At 38.3% G+C, this 11,021-nt stretch overlaps 1 protein-coding gene across 1 annotated transcript; it reads left to right on the forward strand.

Moving 5' to 3' along the window:
• The first annotated feature begins 89 nt into the window (after positions 1-89).
• On the forward strand, positions 90-8,345 carry LOC145985891 (uncharacterized). Its single transcript, XM_083120025.1, has 4 exons — positions 90-229; positions 3,619-3,900; positions 7,023-7,153; positions 8,255-8,345. Exons 1-4 carry the CDS (start codon positions 131-133, stop codon positions 8,337-8,339), a joined length of 597 nt encoding a protein of 198 aa, XP_082976151.1. The 5' UTR covers positions 90-130; the 3' UTR covers positions 8,340-8,345.
• The last annotated feature ends 2,676 nt before the right edge of the window (positions 8,346-11,021 follow it).

Raw genomic sequence — 11,021 nt, forward strand, 5'->3', positions numbered from 1 at the left:
CCTTTCTTAGATACATCATTGGTGTTATATAACCCAAAAATGTTTCATTAAGAATTTGGTGACAATTTTCCACCCTCTTTCACAGTTTGAAATCCTTGTTGATCAGTCAGCAAGTCTGGCTGAAGAGAATATGAGGCTTAAAAGGAGATACCAAGAACAGAAGAATGAAATTGAGATCCTCGAGTCGCTGCAAGATGAAATGAGAGAGAAGTCTGTTGTCCAATGCAAGGTAAGAACAATATGTGTGTGTATGTGTGGGGAGGGGGGGGGTCTTGTTATTTTCTCAACTCTGGAAAGTTCATTCACTGTCTAAATATGAAACAATGGAAAGTATCAAGCTACACTTCTTACACTTGTATGAAGTTTTTGCAGAAAAAAAAGTTTCATTTCCTATCAATTTTGGCATCACTGTTGCCATTCAGAGCAAGTCACTGAAATTAATAGGCAAATCATTTTTTTCACAAGGGTTACATAGAATCATACAATTTGCAGAAAGGGCTCTTATAAAAGTTCTCAAGCGGAAGTTGTATATGTAATATGCAAAATGTTGGACATACAAATTCTTGTACAACAAGCTGAACCAATACTAACACTGTATCACTTTAAAGTTGTTTAGAATATTTAGACATGTTAATATGTAAGTATTCTGTTGCTTCACTGCTTGACAGACTTCCTGTTGCACTAGATGAGCTGCTGCAGCATGTCTAGTTTTACAGCTGCAGCAGCAGACCGAGTGACTCTTGCAAAAAAAAAAAGAAAAAAAAAGGGAGATCCAGAAGTTTCCCAGTGAAGAAACAGGTTTCAAGATTGATGGTGGTGACAGTCATGGCCACTGAAATCAATAGAACAAAACTTTCAAACTTCTCTCTCAGTAACTTTACATTTCAGGTATTTTCCTTAGATGTTTTATTGGCATAGTCAATTTTTGTGCAGTAGTACTGGGGTTATATAGAATTTCTGAGCATGTGTGAACTTGTCACACGAAAGTGATATGTGACACACACAACTTGAGAGCAAATAAATGGGAAGAAACACATTGAGAAACTCCACACTAATAGAAACTGTTTTGCGTTAGCAATCACTTGACAGTTCCTGTGCCAATCGGAAACTAGGAAAATGTTGGTGAGACAGCAAGGAGCAAATGGAAACCAGGGAATCATGCTTATGCACACACTCTTGCCACTTCATAGTTTCATCCTTCTTTTATGTCTCATTAAAACTGTTTGTTTTTGCATAGTTTTCATGGTATTGGTGAGTGTGCTGTACACACATTTGTGTGTTCCCATGCAGGTTATCCATAGAATGGGTTTCCCCTAGCAAAATGCCACATGAATTTTGCTACAAATATCATCATTTGACAAGCATGTGAACAGCAACAGCTTAGGCCAAACAACTTAGAAAGTGGGGATGGAACAAGTTAATCAGTATCAGCCAATATAGGAACATTGGTACATTAGTACAATTGCTGCTGATAATGACTTCATGCTAAATTCTGCCATTATGATACTATATTTTATGAATGTTCTATATCAGATAAGGTGTCAGTATCCATACATTTTATACTGGTATTTTTATCATTATGAACAAAAATTCATGTCAGCTTATACCTAGTAGAAAGTACAGCTTGACCAAAATATGAATGCTCCTGTGGCACTGTCATTGAAATTTCAACTGTAAAAAAGTGGAGGGAACATAGTTGATGCAATCTGTTGTCTCCATTCCCAAATTTTGCAGCAGTGTAAAAAGCTCACTGCTCATTAAGTGCCAAGTGTTTATTATAAAGGGAATAACTGTATGCAGATAAAACAGAGGCTTAATATTTAATGTTGATGAACTTTTTAGACAATGAAACAAGGAAGGGAAGTTATAAATAATCTAGAAAGCAAGCTTCAAAGTGCGCAGTGGCTGCAGTAATAGTACAGGGTTTTCCTAAAGCCCTTCCCACATTTAAATTCGCTATAACTTTGTAACAAACAGAGATATTTCAGTGCATTAAAGTTTGTACTTCACAGCAGTCTTTAAAATCTTACCTGGCAACACTGCATATCTGTCATCCTCATTGCCCCACCTCTAACTGGGCACCATTCACATCGATGCATTCCTGCAATCTTGTCCTGAAACCCAGAATGGCTCTCTGGAGCTGCTCATCCGAAATGTCCCGCGATGACTGCAAATATCTTTGCTTTGAGGTCATCCTGATATCTTGGCTTTTCCACGTACACCTCCATCTTAACATACCCACACAGCCAAAAGTCACAGCGAGCCAGATGTGGCGAGCTTGTGAGCCATGATGTGGGTACTCTACAGCCAATCCACCTATCTCTAAAATTCTTGATCCAGGAAGTTTCTGACTGCAAGAGTAAAATGGGGAGGTGTCCTGTCTTGCTGGAAGTGCATGTCATCCTGGATACCAAGTGCAATCAGCTGGGGAAGGAAGAACGTCTGCATACCACAAAACGCACTGACTTCTCATTTTGGAATCACCTGATCACTCGCAGTCACGTGATTCTCTCAATGTGCAGTTTTACCAGGTAAAACTTTAAAGATTGCTGTGCAGTACAAACTTTATTTCACTGAAATATCTCCGTTTGTTGTAAAGTTATAGTGAATTTAAATGTGGGAAGGACTAGGAAAATACTATATTATTAAAAGTCAGGTACGGCAGAAGGGAAAGAGAAATTCTGAAGCATGGTACTATGGATTAATGAGTACTGTTATTTCTTAATATTTATTATTCTCTTAATTTCATTTGTTTTTGTTGGTTGGTCAGTCCATCATGACAAATAACAACTGGTTGATAAATTGCAACTGATTTTCTGCATGTGGTAGTCGGATCTGGTCCTCTGTTTGGTGTATGCAGATGATATTCTCCTTGTTCACTATTACCAATGGAACAAGATAATTTTGCAAATCTACAATAATATTTATATAATAGACCACCAATATATTCACTGGTTGTTGATGCTTTAATCTTTTTTCATATTACTCATTCAATGCCTTATGGACCAAGCCCACTGACCCTTTCCCTATTATAGATTTGTGTTATTGGTACAACAAAATATAAATGTTATTGAATACATTAGTGGAGTAATTTTATAGATCCCTCTTGGTACAAACGGTGGTTGAATTTTTTATCCTGAAGTGATAAATGAAAGTTAATATCACATAAAACAAGCTACAAAAGCATGTAGCAGCTGGAGTGCAAGGATTGGAAAACCTTATCAGGAAAATAAAAAACTGGGGAAGAGTGGTGACAAGGTTTTAGAAACATAAACTGTCCATAGGTGACTTTGGTATGTGCATAATTATGACTATTGCTAATTTCAGTGCAGATGAACCCGAGTTGTCAGCAATAAAAACCACGTTCAGATGACTAAGAACGAGTTGGAGAGGCTGCTCACCTCTGTAAACATATGTACAATTAAATACAGCACATGTCTGTTACACTTGCATGGGGAAATAACCTGTTCCAGTTGCAACAAATGTGGCAACACAGGGCTCACAGGCATGAGTGAAGAGAAAGCACATGACTGCTTTTTAGTTTGTGAGTTTGCCTGGGGTTTTCTCATCTTGGTTAAGCTGTATTCATCAATTCAGATCATTTCTTGTTTTCTGTAGGTTATTCAAAGATTAACACAGGAAATTGAAAGTCTGAAAGATGAGATCGAGATATTCAAGGATACAGAAGCCATGTGTGCAAGATATAAGGAGGAGATAAGGCAAGGGAAAGAAGATTTCCAGTTTGCACTACAACAATTGCATGAAACCCAGAGGATGATTCAAGACAAGGAAGCAACCATTGATACACTGTATAAACGAAACAGCTTTCTCGCAGACAGGAATGAAAATCTGGAAAATTGTCTGTCTTCTGCAGTGATGGCTGTTAGGGAAGCTATTGAGGTAAGTGGAATATTTTCTCTATCTTCCGAGAAGTACATATATGTATTGGCATAGGCGTGCACAGACCCTCTGATTAGGGCGGGCAAAAGCCTCGATGAAAGTTCAGTTGAGAAAGAAAAAACTCATTTTATCTCACTGTTTTAGTTTCATTGCATATATATACAGAGGTTGTTCGCTTTATATCCGACCATTTTCGATTTGGTGCTGCCACCTGGCGTATCATGCTGGAACTATGGGTTTGTTGGTGGGAGCAGTGTTGTGTCTGACCTTGTAGGTGCGAGAGTGTTGGTAGTGAATGTTATCAAATGGTGCCAAAAAACAACCGGTATTGGGAGGGTTACGTAATGGCCCTTTTCCATGCTAAGTTTCCATATGTACGCATTGTGAAACAGTGTCGGGAGAATGAGTTAACACTCGGGGTGACTACTGCGAAAACTATTGTGGCCCGTTACACACAGCAGGCTCTCCTTGCGAAACATTCACCCACGAAAACCACCAGGAGAAGGGCTGCAAGCAAAGTGTCACCCGTAGGTTGAAGTGTGTGCGGAAGGCCCGTGTACACCACCTTCTACTGCGTCACATTACCGAACGTAAGACAAAAAGTACCGGGCGGGTTCCAAATGGAAGAAAGTTGTCACAATGGATGAATCATATGGCCATCTCACTGCTGGTGGTCACATTCGGGCGATCACATACCGTGATATTGACGGCAAGGGGCGCAGCAACTTTGTTCGTCAGTGCAGGGAAAGTTTCCCTCATGGCTTTATGGTTGTGATGGGATTCGGATATGAGGGTAAGTTGATGATATGCAAGGTAAACAAAAACGTGGTGAATGCCAGATACTTCCAAGACTCCATTCTGACACCTATCTATTGGAGAGACATCCCACAATTGTATGGAATGGACGCGAACCAGGTGATGATCCATATGGACAAGGCTTCGAGTCATACCGCCAGAACATCACTACGTTTTTATCAGGAAATGGCAGAGGAATTAGGAATTCGTGTCTTTCCGTTGGAAGACATTCCTGTGAAAGGCCCAGATGCCAGTCCAATGGATTTTTGCGCATTTGGACTGTTGAAACGACGTCTTCAACATCGCCGCCCGCGCACCCTGGATAGTCTATGGAAAGCTTGCAGGGAGGAGTGGGACAGAATTCCCATGCCTGTCCTGCGCCGGAGCTTGCTGCAATGGAAACTGCGATGCCGGGCGATAGTCTAGAATGCTGGGGGTCCAATAGAACATGATCGGTGGTGGCGGCGTGGTATCTCTTAAGGTGAGTAACCGTCAAAAATGGTCGGATATAAAGCAAACAACCTTCTGTAATGCAGCAACATAGAGGCACCATAACGAATAAATAAATTTTTCTCTGAAATGTGCCACACTCCTTTTCCTCCAAACAATTGTGTTGATGCATTTAAGACACAACTGGTTAGCAGCAAGAGTCTAAAGTCATTAGTAGTTATAACTTCTCTCGCTGCAATTTACAATGCATTACAATTGCGTGCGAAGCGAACAAGAAAATTTTTAGATCCAAATTTTTGCAAACTGAAAACAATATTGATTTAATATGGTGTAAGATAATTCATGAGACGCCATGGTATTCTCTTTTACATTTTTTTTCATTTAGATTGTTCGGATCCCAGGGCCAACTCCCGCCACCCCCTAGCTACAACTCTGAACTTGACAAGACTGTAAGAAAAGCAGAATTTGCGAGCGAAGTGAGCAAGAAAATTTTACAAAATGTGTTTTTATATGTATAAAAATTTGATGTCAAGGGGGAAATTCCCCTCTGCATGTGTTCTTGGCCGTTTGGAAGACGTAAAAACTAATTCCATGTGAAGTATCCTTTTGTCCTGCTACTCTTAGATTCTACTAGTCTTGCTTCCTTTTACTTCAATGTTTGCCCCCTAGAATTGATTTCCGTCCATGGTTGAGGTTGCCTCCTGTGGTTGGACCACTGCACCTCCTTCCCCCATAGTTGCTTTGAACTTTAATCGGCTTGACAATACTTCATTTTCTTGAAGAGTATAATAGCGTTTAATAACGGCGATAAGATTCCTCTACACTAAATTTCTAGGTGAATGTAGGGACATGAACGTCTGAAAGGGGGGGGGGGAGGCAAAGATGGCCACACCTGCCCCTCAGAAATCGAATGTCAACCTAAAAGTATATGTTTCACACGTATAATTTTATTTTAATCATAGTAATTTACATTAATGTGGTAATTTCAAATTCAAGAGGTTTTTTGAGGGAGGGCACACTATTATCGGGGTAATATGCCTCTTGGAAAAATACCTTGCTTGTCCCTCCGCGAAAAAAAATTGCGGACGTCAATGATTAGGGGAAGCAATTGCCCCCTCTCACCCCACCTATGTGTATTGGTAATCTTCCACAGAATAATTGCTCCATGAAATGTGATGAATACAAAGGGGGAGTGTAATAAACTTACATGAATTAATAATTTTTCATTAGAAACTAATTTTGCTTTTGAACCATGCATAAATATTAACAGAGTTGAGTTTTTAAGTCCTCTTTATGCACAGCTAGGCTAATCGGGACCAGACCTACAGTTTAGAGTGGGATCTGAACTACTACATGCATCCACTGAGTATCAAAACCAGGGACTGCTCGATTACAAGGCAACAATGTTACCACTGTGCTACTGGGGAAGCCATATTAAAATAATAGAAAATTGTCATATCTTAATATGCTAAAGTCAAAATACCTACATTCATAATAGCCCATGATAGTGTACATATAAGGATGGATTAAAAACTGGTTTAAAAACAGATTAAGATCCACATTTAGGCAAAGCTTGTTTATGTCTTATGTTTATATTTAACCTTCCTTGTTTTTACCTAAAACCATATTGACTTGTTCTTGTTGTTTGTTAGAGTTTTCAGTGTAAAATGGCCTTAAAAGTGCTGTATCTGAAACTTGGAATAAATAATGACTTGTAACACTGCTTCAGCTTCAGTGGCCGATATCATTGCATACAATTAGTCCTAATATACAGTATTTGCACATATCTAATACCCCATACTCATAATTCAGTGATGCTTGAATTCCCCATTCTTACAAGAAATGTAGCTACTGTATACATATTCTCTTTCTTGCAGGTTCAATGTGAGCCTAGTGAAGATGAAGCAGAAATATTAGCTAAACGGAAGACCCTGCTTAGGAAACTACTTGATCTTCTAGATTTATACCACAAGGATGCAGAAGAAACGCAGAATGTTCTTCCTTCACAGTTTGTATATTTTTTTAAAAACATAATTCTACCTTAAAGGCGATAAAGGAGGCCAGTATTTAAAAATAATTTTTGACAATATACAGGGTTACCTCAAACTCGACATATTCCTTTGAAGGCATGATAGTACAGCGAATTTGCAACAAATTTAACCCTAAAGTGCCTTATACCAAGGGGGGTCCATTTTCGCAATATTCCACATTTATTGATTTTGTTGAAAAACTCCCGATTTCCAGGTTCAAAATTAAAATAAGAAAAAAGTGGTGATCGAATTCATCTTGTTTTAATTTGTATGTCATGCCAACACGTTGACAATGTTTTATGCACAGTAAAACAATCAAAAGTGCCGAATGTTTTCAAAGAGCAGGTCAAAACTTATTCGATGTTTAAATTCTCAATAAAGTTGCTTCCCAAAAAACAGCAAATATCTCAAAATATCAGTAAGACACTAAGTGTACAAACTACTAGAAAAACTTCCTTGTTTTATCAGCTGTCCGACGACGTATTATAATGTTCACAAAAAATTTAAAAATCTGGAAAAAAGTTCAATAACAACGGGACAGGTAGAGAACAATTAAATGAAAGAAAGTTTGTACGTAATAATGGATTTAGTTCACTATTTAGCCATAACTATTACTGTACACATATTTTGAATATCTAGGACTGTTGAGAGAAAGTCATTCAACCTTCAATCATTGTTAATGAAAATTAATTTTCTTCTTAGGTTTATCTGTTTTTCTTCTTATAATATGGCATTTGCCAATCTCAATAGTCACAACAAAGTGAAAGAGAGTAGATCTGCATGCCCTCTTCTTCCGTCACTTCCAATGGGTGTTGGCTAGTAATGGATACCAGTTCTGTTCACTACAAGCCTACAAATATGGTTGAACATATCTATAATGAACAACATCTGAATATGTGGCAATGTGCTGAAATAAAGAGAGACAGACAGACACATACAGTAAATGTTCTAATTTTTTATTACTTCACAAGTTTTCACTTCATTAACTCTCATTTTCCATAATAAATCAAATTAAATTAACTGTTTATAAAAAAAGTTGGAAAATGAATTGTCATAAATGCTTTGTCCCTTTTTTACAGGAAACCATCAATCTCTTCAGAACCATTAGGACAATTTACATACCTTCGAGGAGATCTAGGCTTCATATCAAAGACACCTTTATGAACATTTTGTACGTAATGCACCTTGAAATTAAATAATGTTGAACACTCAATTATAACAATTGTAAAACTACTTTTGCAATATGAATTACTTTGATAATTGGTTTCACTTATACTGATATGCATACTATGTATAATAGTTATTTACAGTAAAGGCACTTCTACCTCAATAAACGAGAATTTCCATTAACAAACAAGGAATTGGCTTACCTTAGACACAACTTCTTTCCTCTCTGTTGATTCTTCAGAAGGGAAACAGGTGAGAGGTAATTAAAATGTAGTGATCGAATCAGATGGCAAATTGCAGTATTGATGAATTCTACACACAGAAATATATTTGAGTAACTAACAATTGGGAGAAGGGGGGCAGAACACCTGAAAAAACTGGAAAAACTAGATGTGTTATCCAAACAGGAAATTCTAAAAGAAGAATAAACACATAATCTTATTGCTAACACCATAAAATCTTACTTTTTGTCAAGAAGAGGGAGGGGATTCATATATTGGTATTACTTCTAACTAAACATTTTAAATAATATACAGGGTGAATCAAAAGTCTTGGAAAACCCTTTTATTATGAAACCTGACAGGAAATTTAAAATCTGGTAATGGGAGTAGAGGTACATGGTGACCATGGCCGCCATCTTGAATGTAGGTTCGAAATTTCAAATGGGAAGGGGCCATGTAGCATATAAAATTACACTAGCGTGAGCTCAGGAATTCAAAAGTGTAATTGTTTCTTTGATATCTTATCGTTTGCAAGTTATGAACACTCAAAGCTTAAAATCACCTACCAATGCCATGCTACAGCACATGTTCTATGTGATAGCCGTCATGTCCTATGCACAACCATAGACACCGTATCCACTCAGACTGCACATGCAGGAGAATATCCGGTAAAATGTGGTCACACGTACCTGTAGGTGCCTTGTATCGTGGTGTTTCTTGGCATACACCATCTGCTTGAGATGGCCCCACAGATAGAAATAGAGGAGTGTGAGGTCAGGTGATCTTGGTGGCCATTCCACGGGACCACAGCTACCAATCCACTTCCCTGGGAATTGTGCATCGAGCCATTTACGCACACCAACACCATAGTGGGGAGGGCCTCATTGTGTTGAAAATAAGAGGAAAAGTTGCTGTCGGGGTTCAGAATGGAAGGAACCACATGTTCCTGAAGGAGCATCAGGTACTCTTGCACCGTTAAGGTGGTGTCGATGAAAAATGGACCAATGATGCAGGTGCCCCATATGCCACACCACACCATCGCCTTTGCAGGGCTATGTTCCTTACTTTGTTGCACCAAGTTTGGATTACTGTCACACCAGTACCGACAATTATGCCGATTGACCTCCCCATTCAAACAGAAATAGGCCTCGTCGCTGAACATTATGCCACGTGCAAACAAGGGATCCAGTTCGTGTTGGTTTGTAGCCCACATGCAGAACTCTACCCGACTTTCTGGGTCATCCTCGTTTAGTTTATGTTGCATGTGCTGCTTATAAGGATGCCAGCGATTGGTATGCAATATCCGGACAATGGAGGACTGGCTGATACCACTTTCCAGTCAGAGACAACGAGTACTGCGTTTGGGACTCTTCACAAACGATGCTAGAACCATCGTTGCAGTCTCCTTATAGGTGGCAGTCTTTGGTTGCCCACTACGTTCCCTATTTTTAAGTTGCCAGTTTTTTTGGAATTTGCTGATAACGTACGCGAGCATGCTGTGAGGTCTGTCTCGGTGTTACCTGTTGTAGTCCTCTACAATGTCTCTGAAACTGCGTTTCCCGGATATTAGAATTATTTCTATCTTCTGTTCCTTTGTCAGAGGCATCTTATATCACCTGAAACAATGAACATCACAATGAGACTTTAAAAAACTTTGAGTGTTCATAACTTGCAAATGATTCATAACTTGCAAACGATACAAGATATCAAAGAAACAATGACACTTTTAAATTCCTGAGCTCACGCTAGTATAATTTGGTATGTTACTTGCCCCCTTCCCACTTGAAATTTCAAACCTGCACTCAAGATGGCAGATTTCAAGATGGTCACCATGTACCCTACAAATTGCTCCCCCCTCCCCCTACTACAATCTCCCATTACCAGATTTTCCTGTTAGGTTTCAAAATAAAAAGTTGTCCAAAGACTTTTGACTCACTCTGTATTTTTATTCACTATTTATTATCATAAATAAAGATGATAATACTAAAGATGATTTTTATGCAGAGTTAGAACAGGTCTTTGATAAATTTTCTCAGTATGATATAAAAATTCTCTTAGGTGACTGTAATGCACAGATTGGCAAAGAAGAGACATTTAAACCCACGATTGGCAAAGAAAGTCTTCATGATTAAGTAATGATAATGGTATAAGATTGATTACTTTTGCAACCTCAAAGAATTTAATTGTGAAAAGTACCACTTTTAAACATAAAGATATCCATAAATATACCTGGTCTTCTCCAGATGGTAAAACTCATAATCAGATAGATCATATTCTCATTGATAAGAGAAGGCATACTAGTATAATTGACGTTCGTACACATAGAGGTGCTGACTGGCCAGTGACCATTATTTATTAATTGCTAAATTAAGAGAAAGACTCGCAGTGATAAATCATAAGGAACAAAATCTAAAAGTTCTAAAATTTAATACAGGAAAATTTGCTGATGAAAGAATTA

Source organism: Lepisma saccharinum, chromosome 3 (genome assembly GCF_977018435.1).
Source record: "Lepisma saccharinum chromosome 3, izLepSacc3.1, whole genome shotgun sequence".
In the NCBI taxonomy this organism is placed as follows: Eukaryota; Metazoa; Arthropoda; class Insecta; order Zygentoma; family Lepismatidae; genus Lepisma; species Lepisma saccharinum.

Coding starts and splice junctions, on each gene's coding strand:
- LOC145985891 (XM_083120025.1), top strand. CDS start 131: ATGAGGCTTAAAAGGAGATACCAAGAACAGAAGAATGAAATTGAGATC. Junction 230..3,618: donor AGTCTGTTGTCCAATGCAAG/GTAAGAACAATA, acceptor TGTTTTCTGTAG/GTTATTCAAAGATTAACACA. Junction 7,154..8,254: donor CAGAATGTTCTTCCTTCACA/GTTTGTATATTT, acceptor CCTTTTTTACAG/GAAACCATCAATCTCTTCAG.